The sequence below is a fragment of the Stegostoma tigrinum genome, chromosome 12 (assembly GCF_030684315.1).
Source record: "Stegostoma tigrinum isolate sSteTig4 chromosome 12, sSteTig4.hap1, whole genome shotgun sequence".
In the NCBI taxonomy this organism is placed as follows: domain Eukaryota; kingdom Metazoa; phylum Chordata; class Chondrichthyes; order Orectolobiformes; family Stegostomatidae; genus Stegostoma; species Stegostoma tigrinum.
Window position 1 is genome coordinate 36,627,499 of NC_081365.1, and position 22,110 is coordinate 36,649,608.

At 40.4% G+C, this 22,110-nt stretch overlaps 2 protein-coding genes across 3 annotated transcripts in view; one reads left to right on the forward strand and one right to left on the reverse strand.

The window, feature by feature from the left end:
- The window catches only part of mix23 (mitochondrial matrix import factor 23), a 19,528-nt gene extending 12,758 nt beyond the window's left edge, over positions 1–6,770 (reverse strand). The window contains exon 1 of one of the 2 annotated variants that reach the window (XM_048540282.2): positions 6,194–6,770. In XM_048540282.2, coding sequence (XP_048396239.1) covers positions 6,194–6,244 — 51 coding nt within the window. In that variant the 5' untranslated portion in view covers positions 6,245–6,770. Of the gene's footprint in view, positions 1–6,101 lie in introns of both variants that reach the window. The other variant, XM_048540283.2, reaches the window with a different exon arrangement.
- Positions 6,283–21,736, forward strand: fam162a (family with sequence similarity 162 member A). The gene is made up of 4 exons (XM_048540281.2): positions 6,283–6,807; positions 10,244–10,352; positions 14,236–14,344; positions 20,382–21,736. The coding sequence occupies exons 1-4, from the start codon at positions 6,672–6,674 to the stop codon at positions 20,481–20,483; spliced, it is 456 nt and encodes a 151-aa protein (XP_048396238.1). The 5' UTR covers positions 6,283–6,671; the 3' UTR covers positions 20,484–21,736.
- The last annotated feature ends 374 nt before the right edge of the window (positions 21,737–22,110 follow it).

Genomic DNA, 22,110 nt, shown 5'->3' on the forward strand with positions numbered 1-22,110 from the left:
ATTAAATTGTTCCTACTGACAGGTCAGAACACAGCAGATACAAATTTATGATAACTGTCAAAGAGGACGGGGTGGGGACAGCAGAAACGTGGTGGGAAAGAGTCAGACTTTCTTTCATGAAACAAGTAGTTATAATTTGAAATACACTGCCTTCAAAAAGGAATTGGATATGCACTTCAGAAAGGAAATATCTACATGGTTATGGTGAAAGAGTAGAACTTTAAGAACCAGAACTGTACAATTGACCAAATGCAGCTTTTCTACGTTGAACATACTTCTAAAAGAACATATTTCTTCATTTTTCTGAAGTGGTGCTACTAAGGTTAGAATTTATTGCCAGAGAATATGGTGATGAGCTACCATCTTGAACAACTGGATTCCTCGTGGTGTAATATCATTAAGATATCCATCCACCATTTTTAACCAAGCAACAATGAAGGAATGACAAATTGCTTTTAGGTTCAGATGTACAATTGGGAGGGAAACTTGTAGGTGGCAGTGTTCACATGCACTTGCCATCTTTTCCTTCTAGCTGGTGGGGTTCACAAGTTTGTGACTTGCTCCAGTACATCTTTTGCACGGTACATAGGACGGTCTTGTTGCATGATGCACTGAGAGGGGAGGCAGTGAACTTTTAAACAATGGGATGCCAACCAAGCACATTGCTTTGCTATGCAGGCCCAAGTATTGTTAGCTTTGCATTCATCCAGTGAATCAGAGATCATTAGATTAAACTCCTAACTTGTTCTTTGTAGTCCTTGTAAAAGCTTTGAGGAATTAAGAAAATGAGTCATTTCCCACAGAATATCCAAATTGTGACCCGCTCTTATTAGAACAGTATTTACGCCACTTAGTCCAAGCTTGAACATTAGCTATGTTTTGTTATATACATCCATTTCAAATGGCAATGAGCACACTGTACAGTGAACATTCCCACTTCAGATCTATGATGGATGAAGCACCTGAACATGAGTGGCTCTAGGGCATGATCCTGACTAATTCCTCCAACAACATCCTAGGGCTTAGATGGTTGGTCTTCAAAGATCCTAAACACCTTCCTTAATGCCGATTGTCCTCCCACCACCATTCACTGATTCCCACTTACTTAAATTTTACTGAAACTCTCTGATGCTGTACTTAGTCAAATGCTGCCTTGATGCCAAGGGTAACCTTTCTCTCATTTTGTATCTGAAATTCAGCTGTGTCCACGTTACAACTAAGGCTGTAATAAGTTCTAGCGCTGAGTAATGCTGCTGAAACTCAAACTGAGCAAGCAGGTTATTATTCTGTAGACGCTTCCTAATATCATTATTGACAATTTCTTTATCACTTGTCTGATGATTGAGAGTAGACTGATGGGTAGTAATTGGCCAAATTGGACTTATCCTGCTTTTTGTGGACACACGTATTTGGGCAATTTTCTACATGGTTGCACAGATGCCAGGCTTCGAGCTGTTCTGAAAAAAAAACTTGTTTAAGAGCATGGCTAGCTCTGGAATACAAATATTCAATACTACTGCTGGGATGGTGTCAGGATTATAGATTTTGCAATGTCCAGTGTCTTCAGGCATTTCATAATATCACGTGGAATGAATCAAATTAAAGGCAGAGTTGTAGGAACAGGCCAAGATGGATCAAGTCACTTGAAAATGCTTGCATCTACATATTTTCACAGATGCACTAGGCTTCAACCATACTGAGGATGGGGAAGTCAGTGGAACTTTCTCCTCAGGTTAATTATTTAAACGCACACTGTCTTTCACAACTAGATGTGGGAAGACTGCAGAGTAGACTACTGATCTAATCCATTGGTTGTGGTATTGCTCAGATGTTGATAGCATGCTGCCTCCATTATCCCATCTAACAGTGGTTGCATCACACTGTAGGATGCATCTTCAGTGTGAAGAGGGAATTCAGTTATCACACACTTGTGACAATCATTCTTGTCATGAGGTTACCATGAAGAACCCACTATTTTCAACCTTGCAGCCAGCTGAGCTACAGTAACCCTAACGTTAAATATTTCTCTCTTATGGTTCTATGAGACTTTGGCAACTTTACCTTTAGATATACCTTCAACAGGTAGATTGGTGATGATGAGAAAGAAGGTTTTTCCCTCTTTCTGATTCCTTCGTCATCTGCCACAGATGTTCTTTAAGCCTGGCCAGTCTATTAACAATATTGCTACTTAGACATTTTTACTAATACTAAAGACCTCTATTGCGAACACATTTGTGCCCCTTCCGTTCCCAGTATTATTTTTCATGCGATGTTCAACATGTCGTGGGAGGGGCGGTGGTGGAGGAGGAGATTATCAGGCTTCCTTGCCCTTTTTGCTACAATATTTCGTGGGATCTAGAATCAATGTTGAGGCTTTCCAGAGCCATTTGCTCCAGAGTGAACACAATTATATCATCAATATCAGAGATAATGTGAACTGCAGATGCTGGAGAATCCAGGATAACAAAGTGTGAAGCTGGATGAACACAGCAGGCCAAGCAGCATCTCAGGAGCACAAAAGCTGATGTTTCGGGCCTAGACCCTTCATCAGAGAGGCTCTCTGATGAAGGGTCTAGGCCGAAACGTCAACTTTTGTGCTCCTGAGATGCTGCTTGGCCTGCTGTGTTCATCCAGCTTCACACTTTGTTATCTATATCATCAATATGATGGTTCTGTCCTGCCACTGGGACAGGAAATACAGGTAGTTCTATAACACGATTATTGCATTTTTGTGTGACTTCATGCTATTGAAAGTCACCATAGAAAATTATGTTATAGAGAAACCGCAATAGGAAAATCACTATAAATGTACAGCAGGAAGCTCATGTTATACAAACAGCATCCACTAGTCAATTACGTTACAGCCAATTTGCATTAACGGAACACGTTATAGCAGAACTACCTGTATACCAGGATGGTATACCAAACATCAACATGTAATATCTTCTGATATGCACTGGTATTGGTTGCATATTTAAAAAGTTAAGGGGCAAACTAACTCCCAAGAATTTTGAAAGCAGGAGGTATCAGACAATGGGAACTTTCACACTGCTTGAGATTTGAATCAGGTCTTCTGAACATCTGCTGGCCACATGAGAAAAATGTCCAAGTCACTGCCTTCTCCGTCGTAGCATTAAACCGTAAATACACAGAAAAATCAGAGAGATGTACAGCACAGAAACTGGCCTCTCGGTCCAACTCGTCCAAGCCGACCAGATGTCATAAATAAATCTAGTTCTGTTTGCCATTATCTGGCTCCTGTCTGTCTGAATTCTTCCTTTGCATATAACCATTCAGATGTCTTTTAAATATTGTAATTGTACCAGCCTCCACCACTTCCCCTGGCAGCTCATTCCATACATGCACCACCCTCTGCGTGAAAGAGTTACCCCTTTCAACTTAAACCTGTTCCCTCTAGTTTTAGGCTTTTCCCCGGGTTGAGGGAGACCTTGCCTATTTACCCTATCCATGCCCCTCATGATTTTATAAACCTTCAGAAGGTCAGCCTCCAACATTCCAGGAAAAGTGGCACCTGTCTATTCAATCTGTCTATAACCCTAACCCTCCAACACTGGCAAAATCATTGTAAATCTTTTCTGAACCCTTTCAAGTTTCAGAACATCCTTCCTATTGCTGGGATACCAGAATTGCAAGCAATAGTCCAATACTCCAAAGGTGGCCTAACCAATGTCCTGTACATTTGCAACCTGACCTCCCAACGGTTAATTTCAACACAATGAACAATAAAAGCAAGCATACCAAGCATCTTCATCACTATACTATCCAATTGTGACTCCACTTTCAAGGAACTATGAGCCTGCACTCCAAGGTCTTTGTTCAGCAACACTCCCCAGGGCTAGCGAGTTTTGAGAAGATTCGTAGCTCAGGTTGAGGTTCTGGATGTGAGTTTGCTCACTGAGCTGGAAGGTTCGTTTTCAGACATTTCGTCACCATTCTAGGTAACATCATCAGTGAGCCTCCGGTGAAGCGCTGGTGTCACGTCCCGCTTTTTATTTATCTGTTTAGGTTTCCTTGGATTGATGTCATTTCCTGCATTGGTGATGTCATTTCCTGTTCTTTTTCTCAGAGGGTGGTAGATGGGTTCTAAATCAATGTGTTTGTTGATGGAGTTCCGGTTGGAATGCCATGCTTCTAGGAATTCTCATGCGTGTCTCTGTTTGGCTTGTCCTAGGGTGCATGTGTTGTCCCAATCAAAGTGGTGTCCTTCCTCATCTGTATGTAAGGATACTAGTGATAGTGGGTCATGTCACTCCCCAAGACCTTACCATTAAGTGTACAAGTCCTGCCCTGATTTTCCTTTCCAAAATGCAGCGTCTCTCATTTATCTAAATTAAACTCCATCTACCACTCCTTAGCCCATCTAACATAGAGACAAGATCCTGTTGTACTCGAGGTAACCTTCTCCACTGTCCACTTCACCTCCAATTTTGTTGTCTTTGGCAAGCTTACTAACCATATTGTCTACATTCGGATCCAAATCATTTATATTAAAATAACAAAATGCAGTGGACTCAGCACTGAATCTTATAGCACACCCATGGTCACAGGCCACCAGTCTGAAAAGCAACCCTCCAAGTGGCTAGTTCTCCCTGTATTCAATGCGATCTAATCTTGCTAACCAGTTTACCATGAAGAATCTTGTTGAATGCCTTACCAAAGTCCATAGAGATCATGTCGACTGCTCTGACCTTGTCAATCCTCTTTGTTACTTCTTCAAAAATCTCAATTAAGTTAGACAGACAGAATTTTCAACACACAAAGCCATGTTGACTATTCTGAATCAGTCCTTGCCTTTCCAAATAAATGTAAACCCTGTCCCTCAGGATTCTCTCCACCAATGTGCCCACCACTAATTTCAGGTTCACCAGTCTATAGCTCCCTGGCTTTTCCTTCCCACCTTTCTTAAATAGTGGCACGGCATTAAACAACCTCTGGTCTTGCGGCACCTCAACTATGGCTATCGATGATACAAATTTCTCAGCAAGGGGCCCAGCAATCACTTCCTTAACTTCCCACAGAGTTCCAGGTTATTTATGCATTTTAAGCCTTCCAGCACCACCACCTCTGTAATATGGATATTTTTCAAGATGTTGCTATTTCCCCACATTCTATATCTTCCATAGTACACACTGATGCAAAATACTCATTCGTATCTTTACCATTTCCTACAGTTCCACACATAGGCAGCCTTGTTGCTCTTTAATTAGGGCTGTAGTATGCAATGCAAAGGAGAATGCGTCACACCTGGGGCCGTAGCACTAGCTCACAGGCATCTTGAATCCTTTGTTTCATTAAAATTTTAACTGCAAAAGTAACGAACATTCCATTTGATTTTCCAAGACAAGAGTAATCTCTTGAGGCTTTACCACACAATGACTAAACTTTAAAAGTGCTCAATCTTCTGCAATGCGCTTTGAGACGCCCGGTGGTTGTACAAATTGCTAAGAGACTTTCTGTTACCAGACAATTGATTAGGATATCTACTAGGAAGCAGCAAGTGGTTTTGTTGCAAATTCCTAAGCAGCTAACCTGCAGTACACGTGATCTAGCAAACCGTACTAAACGTTATTTTTTCCTTTAAAATTAAAATTAAAATTAAAAAGTGGTTCTAATGGTTAAGCATACTTCGTAAGAAGCACAGACCACGAAGGTAACAAATCTGATACGGTGTAAATGAAGTAAGTGCTACTGAAAAAAAGGACACATTTTGTCGAAACTTGCATTTGTACTCATCAGGACGTTTCACAAAAATGCCAATTCAGGGTGAAAACCAACGGACACCATGGGCCAAAGAGCCCCTTTCCAAACTGTGAAGACTCTGTGACTATAACAAGTGTTGCATTTATGAAACAGTGAAATGTGAGCGTTGTGCAGAGTCCATTGAACCGACTTTTTTTTGGGGGGAACAAAGTCCAAAAGCACTCGGGACCACGCTTAATCGGTGGCGGCCTTTGAAAGCAGCAGCTGCCGAATGCCCTCCCTCTGTCCTCGGCTCAGACCCCGACCTTTCCGTTCCTCCTGCATCCCCGGGTATCTACAGCCCATATGCGGCTAGGGTAGGGGGCTCCTGAAGGACGAACCTCGGAGCGAACACACCAGCCACCTCCGGGCGGGCCCGTTCATCATTCCGATTACCGGTACCGTTTCCCTCTCCGCCCGCCGCGGCCCGTACCTGGAACTCGGAGAAATCCTGACAATTCAGCTCCTCACTGGGCGCCGCCATCTTGTTGCCCTCCTCCGAGGACCCGGATCTGGGGGCTGCCCTCGGCACCGCCTGACAGGACAGCGTTTGGGTGGGGGAGACCACAAACAGGTGTCGCCGCGAGCGGCGGGGGTTGGCTTATTGGTAACCGACTGCAAAACAAATGTCTCACAAGTGTGGTTAAAAAAAGGACATAATGTACCGTCGACGAAGCTGCCAGCCAAGTGCCAGTGACGGGTTTAAAATCTGATTTGTTTTCCCTCTTTAATAAAAACGCGATTACTATTCGTCTCCCTCCTGAAACCCGCCCCGGTTAAGGTGGGCCCACGCCTCCCGCTTTTAAGACACCGACTCTAAGCGCCTCGACTATAGAATGGGAGGCTGCGCTGGGGCGACCTCCGGACTCGCGGGTTAGAGTCGGCTGTAGGCAGGCGGTCGGGCCTCGGGAATGTGGAGTTACGTGGGCCCAGTGGCCGGACGCCTGACCCTGGCGCTCAGCGCAGACCGACAGAGGCTCCAGCGGTTTTGCGGCAAACCCCCGCAGGGAGAAGGCTCGGTGACGCAGGCCAGAGCCCAGGCTGAAGGTACGCTACGGGCTTGGTCCCCAACCGCAGAGGGGCCCGGGGAGAGTGATTGCCCTTGACATTGAGGCTGCCCTCGACCCGGCGTGGCGTTCAGACAGCCCTGGTGTGGCCCGAGTCAAGGGATTACGGAGTCGTGGGTGTTGGGTCTGGTGGTCAGCCTTCTCCGCACCAGGGTATGTCTTCAAGTGTACCCTCAGAATAATGTCCTAGGCTCAACCAAACTCAGCTACTTCGTAGATAATAAAATGTGAGGCTGGATGAACACAGCAGGCCAAGCAGCATCTCAGGAGCACAAAAGCTGACGTTTCGGGCCTAGACCCTTCATCATTTTGTGCTCCTGAGATGCTGCTTGGCCTGCTGTGTTCATCCAGCCTCACATTTTATTATCTTGGAATCTCCAGCATCTGCAGTTCCCATTATCTCTCAGCTACTTCGTAAATGACTTTCTCTTTATCAGAGGGTCAGAAGTAAGTGTGACTCTGGTATGACTTCCTCAGCTGAAGAGGCAGTCGTACTTGTTAACTCCGTTTCTCTCGCCGCAGATGCTGCCAGACCTGCTGAGTTTCAGATTTCCAGGACCTGCAGTATTTTGTGCAATGTTCGGTGCCATTTCTGACTTCTCAGATACTGAAGCAAGTCACAGTTGTGATGTACAAGTGTCACCTGCAACAAGAGACAATCTGACGACCCCCTTTCCCTCCCTATCCTCGCCACCATCACCCTTGAAGTTCAATAGCATTACCATCACTGAATCCATATGCTGAACATTAGCACTGATCAAAAACTTAACTCGACTAGGGAAGCTGGTGGCTCAGTGGTTAGCACCACTGCTTCATAGCGCTAGGGACCCAGGTTCTGTTACAGCCTTGGGCAGTCGTGTGTGTGGAATTCACACATTCTCCCTGTGTCTGCATGGGTTTCTGGTTTCCTCCCACAGTCCAGAGATGTGCAGGTTAAGTGGATTGGCCATGTTAAATTGCCTGTAGTGTTGAGGGATATGTAGGGTTAGGTGGGTTAGCCACAGGGAGTTGGCTTACAGGCAAGGGATAGGGGATGGGTGTGGGTGGGATGCTTTTTGGAAGGTTGGCGTAGAATTGTCTGGCCAGAGACCTTGTTTCCACACTGTAGGGATTCTATGAATTTGAAAAAAAGAGTTGAGTGAGCATGGACTTGTGACATTGGAATTGACTTTGGATTCCTAGTGGCTTCTGCTTTGAGATGGTCCTAGTGCTGACTCATGGCTGTTGTGGCAGAGGTGAATTTGGGTTTTCAATGATGTACCCCTACTGCTGATGTTGCTGGTTCTAGTACTGGGCCTATAGTGGCAGAGTCAAGTTTGGGTCACTGGTGTCCGCATTGGCGAGGATGTTGGTGAAGGTGAGATAGCAGCAAAGAGTAATGACTTTCATTCCAATGGGGGCTGCATGATGGAGACTCATGCCTGGCAGGCAGACCCATGGTGGAGCACTTAACAAGAAAAATTGTAAAAGTCAAACACTCCTTAAAAATTTTGTTTTTTTTTGTTTTTCTGCCTTTTATATTCAATGTTTTGATTTATTTATCTGTGTTTTAGGATGATGCTGGACAGTGGCGACACTATACAATACTTTTCACTATTTTGTAACAAAATACACATAATAATTAATAAATAAATCAAATCAACAATTCGCTAGAAATCCTCCTTTTGACCTCGCCTTCCTCCCCTGTTCTCAATCTCTCCTTCCCCACCTCTCTCTCTCCCAACATTGCCATCACACCCTCCTAAGAATAATATTCCTCATTTTCCAGTGCTTGGATACAAAAGAAGGTAACACACGTTCAAGGTCAATTGATAAAGTTTGCTAAGTGAAAAGGAACAGAGTTCAACAAGCCCAGATTGCGCATTTCTGATAAGTCTGACAAACAAAGCTTAAGTTCTTTTCAAAGTTCTTAAGCTTGGTCAACATGGCACACCTTTTTATTATATTACTGAGAATCCTAAAAGAAAATGAGATGAAATTGAGCGTAGCTTTTGTTTCATAAATTACAGTTGTATAAAACGTAAGTTTACTAATTCGTACTGGACCCTTACCTCAGAGTTATTCACCAATAAAATCACGGAGCATGAGCATTTCTGGAAAGGCCAACATTTATTGTACATCTCTAATTTACCCTGAGAAAGTTCGATGTGAAGTAGCTGCATACAAAGTGTAAATAGGGAATCGTTCCAGGATTTTGACTCGGCAATTTTTGACTCCAATGTTTTCAGATGATAGATACGCAACTGGTATTACACGTAGGGTGAACACTGCAAACCTTATGTAACAAAGGTGTGATCTTCATTCCCTAGATAATATTGCTTATAATGTGCCAAGAAAGTAAACTCTTGATTGTTAGTGACATGGGTCAGCTAGTGGGAAAGAACAGTAACCAAAAAACTATCTATGTCAGTCTTGAAATTGTAACATCTACACTGAAGGAAGGAAAGATTCACTTTTCTATTGTGTGTTTCTTATCTTTGGTTGTAACGTACTGTGTGATATCCCAATGAGGAATTTTTGATATGTTGTTAGTGTTATAGGAAACACTGCAATCATAGAGTCAGACAGCACAGAAACAGATCCTTCTGTCTATGCTGATCATTATCCCAAACTCAGCTAGTTCCACCTGCCTGTGCTTGGTCCATCCCCCTCCAAATATTTCTTATTCATGTATTTATCCAAATGTTTTTTAAATGTTGTAACAGTACTTGCATCTGCCAATTCATCTGGAAGTTAATTCCACACATGTGAACCACTTGTGCTTTTTTTAAAAAAAATACACTGCCCCTTGTGTTTTTTTTTTAATCTTTCTCACCTTTACAAATATTCCCCCTTGTCTTGTAATCTCCCACTCTAAGGAAAAGAACCTGCCATTCACATTATCTATACCCCTTATGATTTTGAATCTCTGGAAGGTCACATCCCTCTAACACCTACACTCGAGTGAAAAAAGTGTCAACCTATCTAGCTTCTTTCCCCATAACTCAAATGCACCATTCCTCACAACATCCTGGTAAATGCCGTCTCAGTTTGTACATAATAAGGTCCCACAAATAGCATTGAGGTCACCAGAAAATATCATAATTTGGTGATAGTGGTTGAGAAATAACTGCTGACCAGGACACTGCTACTCTTTGAATAGTGTTATGGAAGCTTTTACAGTCATCTGAGAGGGCACTTAATAAAATGTTAAAATCAGAACTGACATGTCAGTCGAGAGTTTACGTGCTTAAATCTCTGTATCGGGACTTGGCCACAACCTTCTGATTCCAAATTGAGAGTATACAGCTGAGCCAAAGCTAGCTTGTACTTTTGACATTTTATATTCTACAAGTTTGGTATAATGCATGCTAGTTTATAAGGGACCTGTGACCCATGAAAATATGTTGTATTTTGTGGTGTTTTTTTTTCCTCAGGACGTCCAGCTTTCAAATTGCCAGGATACAAACCCTCTAGTTTTGATAAAAAGATGTTGGTGTGGAGTGGTCGATTCAAACGAGAAGCAGATATACCAGCTGCGGTTTCGTAAGTGGTGAAACGGGTATGGGATCCAGTTGGTTGGTGACTTTTTAAATTGGGGTGTTGATACTACCTTCCTTGGTAAACAATTTTTATTTTGTCATCATTCTCACCATAAGCAACAGTAACAGCCGAAAACAAATGAAGATGACAACAGCTGAGATGTTTGTGTATTGTGGTCTGGTTTGAGCAGATATTGGGCATTGAAGTGTTCTTACTATTTGTTACTGAGAACAGTTGCACATTAATGTTATAGGCATTTATCTGCGTGTGTAAGCCACTACAGGAGTCAGAATGAAAACATTCCTATACCTACCAATTCACTTGCTCCATATGTTGGTTTCTGTTCATATCACTGTTATAATATTGCTGTTGCCTTTCTCACAGATGTCCAGCATGCAATCTGGTTTTGTTTTCCCAGGTGCTCTGGGAGGTTTTGCTTTACATTAAAGCTGCTGTTGAAATACATGTTGCTCTGTGACTGCTTTCATTCCTATATATATCACTTATTAATTACACTGAAAATGTCATTGTAACAGTTAGAATCCAAGTCTCCCAGACCATGTCTGGTTTGGTGGTAAGATTCTTTCTACTGCCATTTATCCTGAACTTTTGCCTCGACTGTGCTGCAGTAATGCAGATTAAAGGCCATTCCTTTATGTGAGACAACTCCCTCACTGCATACTCCACTTCCTCACCAAATTTTCACAAACTCCATCCTCCCTAATTAATAGAAATATTAACTGTGTGTAATGCAGGGGCCAGAGGTACTGACAGAGCTTTGAATTTCCTTCACATTAGAAATAATCCAAATGCTTGGTACCCTTGGGAGGGCAGCAGTGTTGGAGAGGGTCTCTTCCTTTTTGTGCATTTGGGGACTGATTTGTCAGTGTATTGGTGCTCACCTTTTCAGACCTATTCCTAAATTCCTTCAGTTAATCAGTATAAATTCAGCCACGCCCTTGCAATAGAAATTACTTTTCAACTTTATGTAAGCATCTTTTCTATTTGTTCGTGGAACATAACAGCTGCTAGCAACGCCAGCATTTATTACAATCTCTAATGCCTGTGAAAAAGAAGTGGTGAGTCACCCTCTATCACCGCAGTCTATATGGCATAGGAATACCCATAGTACTGTTAGAATCCCAGGATTTTTATCCAATGTCAAGTGTAAAGACTGTCTTTTTAAAAAAAATTGTGCAGTAATTTTGATTGTGGACCGACATGGGAAAAAAATTGTTTAAGATCAGAGATTGTGGAGGGATTGAGATAACACGATATAGAGCTGGATGAAAACAGCAGGCCAAACAGCATCAGAGGAGCAGGAGGGATTGTTGGTTTTTTAAAATGTAATTACTGACTGGCCAGTCTAACATCAGTAGGGAAAATGCTCGAATCTATTACAAAAGATATGATACTATCAGCAATGTCAACATGGATTTATGAAAGATAAATAATTTTGATTGACAAACCCACTGGAGTTTTTAGGCCGTAACTAGTATAGATAAGGGATATATGTGGTTTATTTGGATATTCAGAAATCTTTGGATAAAGTCCACATTAGGTTACTGTGCAAAATCTTAACACATGGGATTGGTGGTAATATACTGGAACTGATACAGAATTGATTGCCAAACAGGAAAGAATAGGAAAAATTGGGTCTTTTCTGGAGTGGAAGGTGGTGATGAATGGAATACCACAGGTATCAGTACTTAAGGACCACATCTATTCACAATATGTATCAACAGTTTGGATGATGGAATAAAGTGTAGTACTTACAAGATTTTTGACAGCACGAAACTTACCAGTAAGGGTGGTAAAGAAGATGTAAAGAAGCTTCAGGACAATTTTTAGACAGGTTAAATGAATACATGGCCGAAGCAATACGATGTGGATAAACATGAATTTGACCACTTCAGTGTGAACAGCAATGTAAGTAGTATAATTTAAATTGGAACAGATTGGGAAATATTTATTTACTAAGGGACCTGTGTGTCCTTGTACCAGTCAGTGGAAGCAAGCTTGCGAGTGCAGTAAGGAAAAAGGTTAGCCTTTGCTAAAAGGTTTGAACAGAAGAAGAGGCAAGTCTTACTGCATCTGTACAGCATCTTGGTGAGACCACACCCAGACTATTATGTAGGTAAGTGTGGAGCTGGAGGAACACAACAGGCCAAGCAGCATCAGGGGAGCAGGAAATCTGACGTTTCAGAAAAGGGTCCTGACCCAAAACGTCAGCTTTCCTGTTCCTCCAGCAACAGTGTTATCCCTGACTCCAGCATCAACAGTTCTCACTATCTCGGAGTACTATGTGCAGTTTTTATTTCCTTGCTAAGAAAAACTCCCTGACAGAGAGCGGTAAAAGGCTCACTAGGTTGATTCTGGGTAATGGCAGGTTTATCCTCTTTGGAGAGATTGGGTTGACTGGGCCTGAATTCTCTGGAGTTTCAAAGAATGAGTGGCAACATCAAATTCTGACAAGGCTAAACAGACTGGATGCAAGGATAATGTTCCCTCTAGCTAGGGAATCCAGAACAAGGTGTTACAGTCTCAGGATATGTGCAAAAATATACCCAGGTGCCTCTGTCTTGCATTGTAGAATTGCACAACCTGTTTTATATCTTTTGGTGTTCTTCCAACCAAAATATAATCACCCTACATTTCTCTGCATTGAATCTCAAATGCCACTTACTGCCCATACCACCAACTTGTCAATGTCCTTTTTGGAGTTTCATACTATCCTCTTCACAGTTTACAATTGTTCCAAGTTTGTCATTTGCAAGCTTGTAAATTGTCCCCTGCACCCAAGATCCAAATCATTAATATCAGGAAAAACAATGGTCTCAATACTGATCCAATGCATACCTTCCATTCTCCAAACAAATTGACCATTATACTCTGTTTTCTATCATTGAGCTAATTTTGTATCCATTTTACCATTTGTGGTTTTTGTAACATGATCTAAACCTAACTCAAAATCTGAGGTACTATATCAAATACCCCTGAAAATTCATTTTTACCATGTAGTAAGCATTAGCCTCATCAACTCTTTCTATTACTTCTTCAAAAGAACTCCTATCAAGTTAGCTAAATGCAACTTCTGCTTTATAAGTGAGGTGAGCAAAGTGAGCTGCTGGTGTTTTAAGCTCTGCCTTGTACTTCTAAATTTAGTGATGTAATTTTCTACCAGTGCCTAATAATTTAGTTCTTATTTGTTAATTATTTTGTATGGTGCCAGATGTTTAATTGAAAATGTAAAGTAATATGTACTACCAAAATACTTGCATGTGATCCATAAAGCCTTGTTGCTTCATATTATTAAAAAGTAATTAATTTTAAAGCTGCACATGTCAATTGGCAAACTGAAATTGAGACCTAATGGAAAAACTAGAAACTTGTCAGTGTTACTCCAACCTTCTTCCTCTCTGGAAATAGTTAATGGAATTAAAAACAAATAATAAAATTGGAATATCACAGATGGGTTCTACCTGTTCCAGACAATAAGGTTCTCTTGTTTCTGTTAACTTTTTGAAGAGGGGATATGTATAATGTATTTTACTGAGGTCCTAAATACATTGCATTTGTCATCATATTAGCATTTTGCAGCATAAATTAAAACTGTACTCCTTTTTTTAAAAAAAAAATTGTGTAAGTTTCAAGGATAGAACTACATCATTTGTGTTGTATTCTCCATGTAGTCCTCTGTTTCAATGCATAAAATTTTATCTACTTTTTCTTTCTTAAAAGATGTGTTGATTTCTGCTTCAGCTACTCTGACAAAACAGCTTCCTTTGTTAAGAAATGGTTGCTAATGCCTCCAAATTTTAAACATAAGATAAGCATTAATTGATGTTTCAAATGTCTACATGGATAGATATGTCATTTGTTTCAGATTTGAGATGATTGATGCTGCAAGGAACAAGATGAGAGTGAAAGCGAGTTATTTTATGGTGATCATGACTGTTGTTGCCTGTATTGGAACAATAATCTCTGGGAAGAAGGTAAGGGGAAATCCTACTAGCTGGTTCAGAATTGGAATAAATCCAGGTTGTTTGTTTTTTTTTCAACTTTATCTTCGATCCAGCTTGTCTCTAGTGACATAACTGATACTTGTACTTGTTTTGATCCTCAAAAAAGTGATCTGGATTAGTCATAAGTTTTTAAAATACCATAATATGTGAACATTTGATTGAGATTTATTCTCACAATTCAAAATAAATCTAAATAAGTTTAAAGTACTTGGACTAGTCCCAAGCTTCACATGGAGCAGGGCTGTTTTTAAGGGCTTATTTTGTTTGAAAAGGATGGGTTTCACCTGTACTGAAGAGGAACCAATATCCTAGCAGGAACATTCCCTAATTCTGATAGGGGAAACAGTAAACTATTAGGGGGAAAATCCTTGGTAGCAGACTAAATGGAAAGATAGATGAGGATGGTTTTTAAATTTTAAAAGAATAATTAAAAAAGACATAAGAGCAAGTCAGAGAATGAAGTACCTCTGAAGAATTAAACTGCATTTATTTCAATGCAAGGGGTCTTGCAGGTAAGGCCGAACTCAGCATGTTTGGGAACACGGGACTGGAACTTTGAAGCCATTACATTAAATGTGGCTGAGGGACGAACAGGACTAACAGCTTAATGTAAGATAACAAAGTGTGAAGCTGGATGAACACAGCAGGCCAAGCAGCATCTCAGAAGCACTTAATGTGCTGAGTTTTAGGTACAGTAGGAAGGATAGAAAAAGAGGCAACAGGAGGAAGAGTAGTGCTTTTAATTAAGGAAGACGTTACTGCTGTAACTAAAAGATATTTCTGACAAATGGTCCAGTGAAAATATTAGGAACAAAATGAAAGTAGAAATTAAAAATCCCTTTGGAATTGTACAGTGTTTCCTTCAATAGTCAGAAGGAAATTGAGGAACAAATGTAGCGAGATTTCAGATATACACAAGAATAAAATTTGTAAGGGGAGATTTTAGTTACTCAAACACTGACTGGGATTACCATGGTGTTAAAGGTTTGGATGGTGAAGAATTTACTAAAATTTTCTTGAACCCGTGTAAATATTCCTACTAGAGATGGAGCAAAAGTTGACTCTGTTTGGTAATAAGACAGGGCAAATGACTGAAGTGATAGTACGGGAATACTTTGGGTCTAGTGATCATAATTTTTTGAAAAACATTGTGGAAAGGATAAGTCTTCCATTTAAAAATTAATTTTTTTTAATGATGAGACAAAAATTGATTGGAGTAGACCCTTTGCAGGAAAAGGGATGTCTGAAATGGGATGTTTTCAAAAATGTGATAACTAGTTCTGCCTTATGTTTTGGTTAATAAAAAGTAAAGCTGGGAGAATTAAAGAACAATGGATGAATAAAGATAGAGGTTCTAGTCCAGAGTTTAAAAAAAAATCACATTAGATATAGACAACAGTTCAAATGAATCTCTTGAATGGCGAAGAGCAGCGTAGGGGCATTGATAAAACAGAGATCAGGAAGGCAGAGAGGATATGAGAATCTTACTTGTCAAGTCTAAGAATAATCCAAATAGAACCTGTTAGTACGTTTAAGAGCAAGAGAACCACTAGAGAGTAGGACCCCTTAAAAGTCAACAAGGTCATCTTTGCGTTGAACCTGAAGAGGTGGGAGAGATATTAAAATGAATAGCGAGTTGATAAGATTTGTAGCTCAGGTTGAGATTCTGGATGCGAGTTTGCTTGCTGAGCTGGAAGGTTAGTTTTCAGACGTTTCGTCACCATTCTAGGTAACATCATCAGTGAGCCTCCGACGAAGCGCTGGCGTTATGCCTGCTTTCTATTTAGCTGGTTAGGTTTCCTTGGGTTGGTGATGTCGTTTTCTGTTCTTTTTCTCAGAGGATGGTAGATTGATTTGGAGCCAATGTGTTTGTTGGAGTTCCGGTTGAAATGCCATGCTTCTAGGCATTCTCGTGCGTGTCTGTTTGGCTTGTCCTAGGATGGACGTGTTGTCCCAATCAAAGTGGTGTCCTTCCTCATCTGTATGTAAGGATACGAGTGATAGTGGGTCATGTCGTTTTGTGGCTAGTTGATGTTCATGTATCCTGGTGGCTAGCTTTCTGCCTGCTTGTCCAATGTAGTTCGTCATCTACAAAATACCTTGCAAGAGTTGTGACAAACACTACATTGGACTAACAGGCAGAAAGCTAGCCACAAAACGACATGACCCACTATCACTCGTATCCTTACATACAGATGAGGAAGGACACCACTTTGATTGGGACAACACGTCCATCCTAGGACAAGCCAAACAGACACGCACGAGAATGCCTAGAAGCATGGCATTTCAACCGGAACTCCAACAAACACATTGGCTCCAAATCAATCTACCATCCTCTGAGAAAAAGAACAGAAAACGACATCACCAACCCAAGGAAACCTAACCAGCTAAATAGAAAGCGGGCATAACGCCAGCGCTTTGTCGGAGGCTCACTGATGATGTCACCTAGAATGGTGACGAAACGTCTGAAAACTAACCTTCCAGCTCAGCGAGCAAACTTGCATCCATTAAAATGAATATTTTACAAGAAATGGAAGCTAGAGAATTTTGGTGATGTTTTGAAAACAGTTTACATAACAGAAGAGGAATGGTGGATAAATCTCTGGGACCTGATCTAGTGTATCCCAGGATTTTGTGGGAAGTTAGGGAGGAAATTGCAGAACCCCCCACAGAAGTATTTGTATCATCTATAAATATGGGTGATGTGCCAAATGGCTGGAGAGTAGCATGTGTTGTGCCTTTAAGGGATGTAAGGAGAAGCCTGGGAACTATAGACCTGTGAGCCTGACTTTGGTGGTGGGTAAGTTGTTGGAAGTGATTTTAAAGATAGGATTGACATGCATTTGGAGAGGCAAAGAATGATGAGGGATAGTCAGTGTGGTTTTGTGTAAGGGGAAATGGTGTTTCACAAACTTGGAGGTAACCAAGAAGATTGAGGGCAGAGTAATTGACATTGTTTACTTGGACTTTTTAAAATGCCTTTGACAAGGTTCCCCATGGTAAACTAATTCAGGTGAGCTTGCCAATTGGATACAAAGTTGGCTTAATGGCAGGAGATGGTGGAGGGTTGTTTTTTTTCTGGCAGTGTTCCAGAGATCAGTGCTAGGTCCACTTTTGCCATTTGTATGGGTGGCACAGTGGCTTAGTGGTTAGCACTGCTGCCTCACAGCACCAGGGACCCAGGTTCAATTCCAGCCTTGGGTGACTGTGTGGAATTAGCATATTCTCCATATGTCTGCATGGGTTTCCTCCTACAGTTTAAAGATGTGCAGTTAGGTGGACTAGTCATGCTAAATCACCCATTGTGTTCAGGGATATGTAGGTTAGGTGTGTTAGTAATAAGGAAATGGAGGGATAAGGCAGGCGATGGGTCTGGGTGCAATGCTGTGAGGTTTCGTGTACTTGTTAGGCCATATGGCTTGGATGGGTTCTATGATCTGAAGATAATCTAAATAAATGATTTAGATGAGAATATAGAAAGCATCACAAAAGTTATGAATGACACCAAGATTGGCCAGTGAAGAAGCTTATCTAAGATTACAAAAAAAACTTAATTAGTTGGTTCAAAGGGCTGAAGAAAGCTAAGACTTGTACAATTAAAAATATAGAGCCTTAGGTAGTGTTAGAGAAGAGACCTAGTGGATCAAGTACATAATTCTTTAAAGTTTGTATCACATACTTAACATGGTTAAGGGGTTTTGAATGCTTTCCTTCGTTACTTAGCCTATTGAGTTCAGGGGTTGGGACATTACGTTGAGGTTGTACAGGACACAGAAACCAGTTCTGGTCACCCAGTTATTAGTAAAGACAGTAAGTTGGAGAAGGTTCAAAATAGATATAGCAGGCTGTTGCTGGAAACGAAGGGTTTGAGTTATAAGGAGAGCCTGGATAGGCTGGGACTTTAACTAGAGCATAGGAGGGTGAGGGATGACCTTTTATGCAGGCTTAAAATCATGAGGGGTATAGATAAGGTGAATGTAGATGTCTTTTTGTAGGATGGTACATTAAGACTAAGAGCATATTTTTAAGTTGAGAAAGAGTCAAAAAAGACATGGGGGCAATTTTTTTAAAAACTAGTTTCTTGTGCAGAATGATCTTCTGGAGGGAGTAGTGGATGTAGGTACCCTTACAGTGTCTAAAAGACATTTATCTAAGTACATGATTAAGAAATGTTTGGAGGAATATGGGCCAATCACTGGCAGAGGGAATATTTAGGTTGAGGATTATGGTTGGCATGGACTGGTTGGTCCGAAAAATCTTTTTCCAAGCACTGTGACTGTGCTAATTTTTGGTTTTGAGGGTTACTATTTTTTCATTTTCACACTTCAAGTATAGAAGATGATGTCTCCACCTTCTAATATTTTTCTTTAAAAGGATACTTTGGTTGATAAATGGCACACTTACCATACGTTGTCCATATTGAGATCCCAATAGAGACCTTTGCAAGTCACCACTAGTCACATCATCTTAATACTTAAGTTTTTGCTTGTTATTCGTAGTTGAACTCTTGACACAGCTAATATCTTATGAAAGTCCATGAATATAAAGTGTTGACACTTGCCCTGACCACTACTTAGTCACCTCTTCAAAAAGTTCAGTTTGCCAGGCACGATCTATTATTCACAAATTTTGTCCGACTTGGAAGATTTTCAGGGCCTCAGTCACATTATCCTTAATGACAGACCCTAATAACTTCTGATACTAAAAGTACAGTGTTCAGTGGGATTTAGCTGTTGCCCCACGCTAGTTTGCTGCCCAAATATTTCGCAAGAATCTGTGTATTCTTTAAATTCCTAAATTAACTTCCATCACCTTTTTACAATGTTACTGATCAGATACAATACTCCAGTTGTCACGTAACACTTCAATTTTATTAGCATGGTTTCCATTTTGCTACATTTTAATCTAGGTTAATTCAAACCTTGTGCCAGTGTTCCAAATGAAAATTACTACTATTTTCCTAGCAGTGGCTCGCCTATATCCCAAAATTAAAATTTTCCCAGTCCCGCTATCAATTGCCAGAGATAGAATGATGTTTTAGACAACTATTTTAACTAACTGGAAATTAACTGAACTTTGCAACACCTTTTTCTTCAACATTTGGGGTTTGCAGAAATTTTCTCTAGACCGGGGCTGGCTTTCAGTGGCATGACCTTGCAGCTCCAATGAAGTCCTGAAACACCATCCGTGTAGCATTTCAGCATCAGACCAATATAGTAGTTACTGGACTGGAAGGGAGTGATAATTAATCTGGACTTGTTCCAATCCTCCTCTCTTCTGTGGGTTGTGCCACTGCCACCACCAGTTAGTGTTATTTACTGCTATGGAAAGGGAGATGGTAAAGTTACCATAGCTTCTCAGGCCATAAAGTTGTGCTGTCATTAGAGAGATGCCTGCTGCTCCTTTAACATGAAGGTCACCACACCTAAAGCCAGGGGAGCAGAATCTGTCATGTAACTTCAGCTAGCATCACAAACTAGCTATCCAGCCAACTGAGTGAAACTGACATGGTGGGCTGAATACTGACAATGCAAAAGGAAGCTATTCAGTGAACATGTGTTCAGAAGAGAACAAAAGTTATTGATCCTAGCTCTTTTGCTGCTAAATCTAGCAATTTCTTAATACAGGCTAATGTATAACAAGTATAAGCTTGAGATTTGAAACAGGTGTCATGTGTGGCTACTCTAATGTGGTAATAATGATCAGGATGGCAACTTTGTCTGAAATGGGTAATGTTTGTGGCAGTGTAACGTAAAAGATTATACAGTAATAAGCATATTTTGATCAAGCAGCAAAAAAGTGTGTTTCCCCTTCAAAGTCTTTCACTTTGACATATACATATGCTTGAAATTAAAGTTAAGTTTCAGGCTGTGGCTCAAAATCACAGTAATGATAATACTGCATGAGGCTATTAAATGCAGAAGAACATTGAAACATTCAAAGGCAGAATATATTCATTAGCCAAAACTGAGTGTACTAACTTTTTATTTTCCATATTTGGCTGCAGGCTGCCAATAGACACGAATCCTTGACATCCATCAACATGGCAAAAAAAGCCCGATGGAAAGAGGAGAAACAGCAGGAAGCAGAAGACACCAAAAGGCAATGATTCAGTGTGGACTGAAACTTGCGATGATAACCAGTGTGATTTTTGTTGTATTAACACAACATACATAATAGGACAACAAAATACTGTGCCTCAAGTGAGGAATTCCTGAATGTAACCAGTTAATGTTTTCTTCCAATTTAGTTTGGTTATAAAATGAAAATAATTGTAGCCACAAATTTATGAAATTACTATCCTATTTTCCTTGTATTTGAATAATTGACAGGGAAGAGTCATTTGCAGTACAGTTATATAGCATCACAATAGCCAGATTCTGCACATGATCACGCTGCTGAAAAGGAAGTAATTGCAATTAGTAAAGTGCTATGCCCTGCATTTGCTAGTTATCTTTTCTTGGGTTTTACAAAGTAGCTAAAGTTACTCCTAATGTGTCTGCTGTTTTTCTGCTTTAACATTTTTCTTGATCAGAAAATAAAACTAACATTTCACCTGTTAATTAGTAATCTTATTCCCTTAATGGTTTAACATTGGAAATAACTTGCTACATTTAGGCTTAGAGCTGTTGTCTCTTCAAGAAACTATGTTCACTTGCCTGATTCACTAGACAAGTGCAAGAGACCTAGTGTTAGAGTTGCTGTGCTTTGTTGGAGTGATCAGCCCTTGGATCTCTTAGCATGAGCTTTCTCATCCTCCAGTTGATGAGAATGCATATGGATTATGAAATTTGAAATGAATTATTAGGTTGAAAAGGATTTAACACATTGTTGGAACTGGAATGTTAAAAGGCTAAAAAGGAAATTGATTTACCTGCTGCTCTTTCTTTAAGAAAGTCACTTCAGAAGCTTTTAGGAGTTAAGTATAAAGTGTAGAGTTTTATTGCTTTAATGTTGAAAATAGACCTACACAACCTTAAATGAATCTGCCTAACTATTACCATCACCTTGCAACAGACTTTGGACTGTAGTGGTTTCTTCCTCTCTTTCTCTTCCCTTCCCCCTGACCGAGTGTTTCAGGACAATATTTCTCAGCTGAACCTACAACCTTTTCCAAAGATTTTCCACTAATCTACAATGGTCAGCAAGCAGATCTTATTGATAGGAAATCAGAGGAATTGAGGTCAAACTGTCAATCTGCCAGTGACCCACAGTGGTATGCAGTTGTTTCCATTTTAGCTTAAGTGTGCATGTTAGAGATTAAGGGATTATAATTTAATTTACATGGTAGATTTTGTTGCTTAAACTGTTTGCAATTTGACTAATTTTGCCTGTAATAAACACCTTGGATATTTATGAAAAGACCTGATCAAAGTCTTGTTTTTGTTAATAGTAATAACAAACAATTTGGCCTCTGAATAAATTTACACCTTTGCTACACAGTTCACTGAGCACTGGAGCCTTCCAGTGCATACTTTTTAACAGACTCAATATTGATTTTTTAAAAAATTGCATTATGCCTCTTACTTTTACTTTGGTCAACATCAATTTACACTAGCTCACTTTCTACAGGGGCTTTAGCTTGTTATAACATCTGTACATAAAAGGTAAATCTAATTGTCAAACCGTCCACTGGATTAGAACTACAGAAGTGTCTTGTACAAGAGGTTGTACAGCTTTGCAAAGGAATTTTTAGCTTTTTTAATGCATTACAAATTACTTAACAGGTTTTACAA